This window comes from Emiliania huxleyi (genome assembly GCF_000372725.1).
Source record: "Emiliania huxleyi CCMP1516 unplaced genomic scaffold EMIHUscaffold_8466, whole genome shotgun sequence".
NCBI classification, from domain to species: domain Eukaryota; phylum Haptophyta; order Isochrysidales; family Noelaerhabdaceae; genus Emiliania; species Emiliania huxleyi.
Window position 1 is genome coordinate 1 of NW_005195688.1, and position 1242 is coordinate 1242.

Genomic DNA, 1242 nt, shown 5'->3' on the forward strand with positions numbered 1-1242 from the left:
CGCCGACGCCTCCAGCCCAAGCAACGGCAGCGACGCCTGCGACCTCAACGGTAGCGACGCCTGCGACCTCGCAGCGGACGACGACACGTCGGAGCGCACGAGTGCGATCCTTGGGTCCGCCAAGCAGCGGAGCATGAGCGCCACCGATTCGGTTGACGAGCTGGACTTCACAATGTCCACCATGTATGATGAGGCGCTCGCCGAGTCCGACGTGGAGGAGGTGGAGCCCCCGACCGTGTGGGGCCCGCTCGCGCGGCGGGCGCTGTCGAGCTTCACTGGCAGTCTCTCCCTCCCGCAGTGCCTTGGTCCGGCGGCCGGCACGAGCGCGACGGCCGCGGCAGAGCCGACGCCGCAGAGCGGCACCCCTCCCGGCCTGCGCGCCGCCGCCGCCGCCTGAAGCGGCCGGGCGCGCATGTTGCGCGATTGAGCGGCAGGGAGGGTGCACAAAGCGCAACAGGTGCATCCCCTGCCCCTGCCCTCTCTCGACCGGGACAGGCCGCCGGCCCGCCGCTGCGCCGTGCTGTGCTCGGTGTCGATCGGTGTGGCGCGGGTCGGCTCACAGCTTGCCTGCTGGCTTCTCCCTCGCGAGTATTCGTGGGATGAATTCGTGAGACACACGTGTGAGTCCACGCTGGGTGTATAGCAATGTTTTGATTTGAGGGCTGGGCGCTAGAGTATATAGAAATCGAAAAATAAAAGGATACAGTGCGAGGCGTGGCGATAGAAATCGGGGCGTCGGCATCCAGCAGCCGATTTCTGTTTCGGCGAGGGAAATCGGGCGAGCCAGCAGCCGATTTCTGTAAGCGATTTCTGCCAAAATTTTCTTCGGCGCTGCGCGCCGGTCACTATACGGTCTAGATACTAGTACACTAAAAGGTTGCCCTGAGATACGAATTCAATCCTCCCGCTTAACCTTTATTTCGTGTGTGCGTGCTCGCTCGTGCCTCGTGCGCCGAACCAAGTTCTGCTTCAACAAACCCGTCGAGAGGCCACGTCACGCCGGTGTCCCCTTTTTCTGCATCTTTGTGAGTGTGGCAGCCCACTTGCCCAGTCCCCTAGAGGGTGTCTTTTGACATTTTGACTTCGATGTCTGGTGGGGGACGATCATGTCTGGTGGGGACGCAGGGTGCTCAAAGGTGGCGGGCGTGTCACCACTCGCGCCTTCGCTCTCGACACTGGGTTCTGGACATGCAACGACATGCCGAAAAGGGAGCGATCCGCGGCGCAGGCACGCGCGAGGCC

The 1242-nt window shown here is 63.0% G+C and overlaps 1 protein-coding gene across 1 annotated transcript; it reads left to right on the top strand.

The window, feature by feature from the left end:
* Nucleotides 1–713, top strand: EMIHUDRAFT_460871 (hypothetical protein). Its single transcript, XM_005758645.1, has one exon. The coding sequence runs from the start codon at nucleotides 186–188 to the stop codon at nucleotides 609–611; it is 426 nt and encodes a 141-aa protein (XP_005758702.1). The 5' UTR covers nucleotides 1–185; the 3' UTR covers nucleotides 612–713.
* Nucleotides 714–1242: the final 529 nt, after the last annotated feature.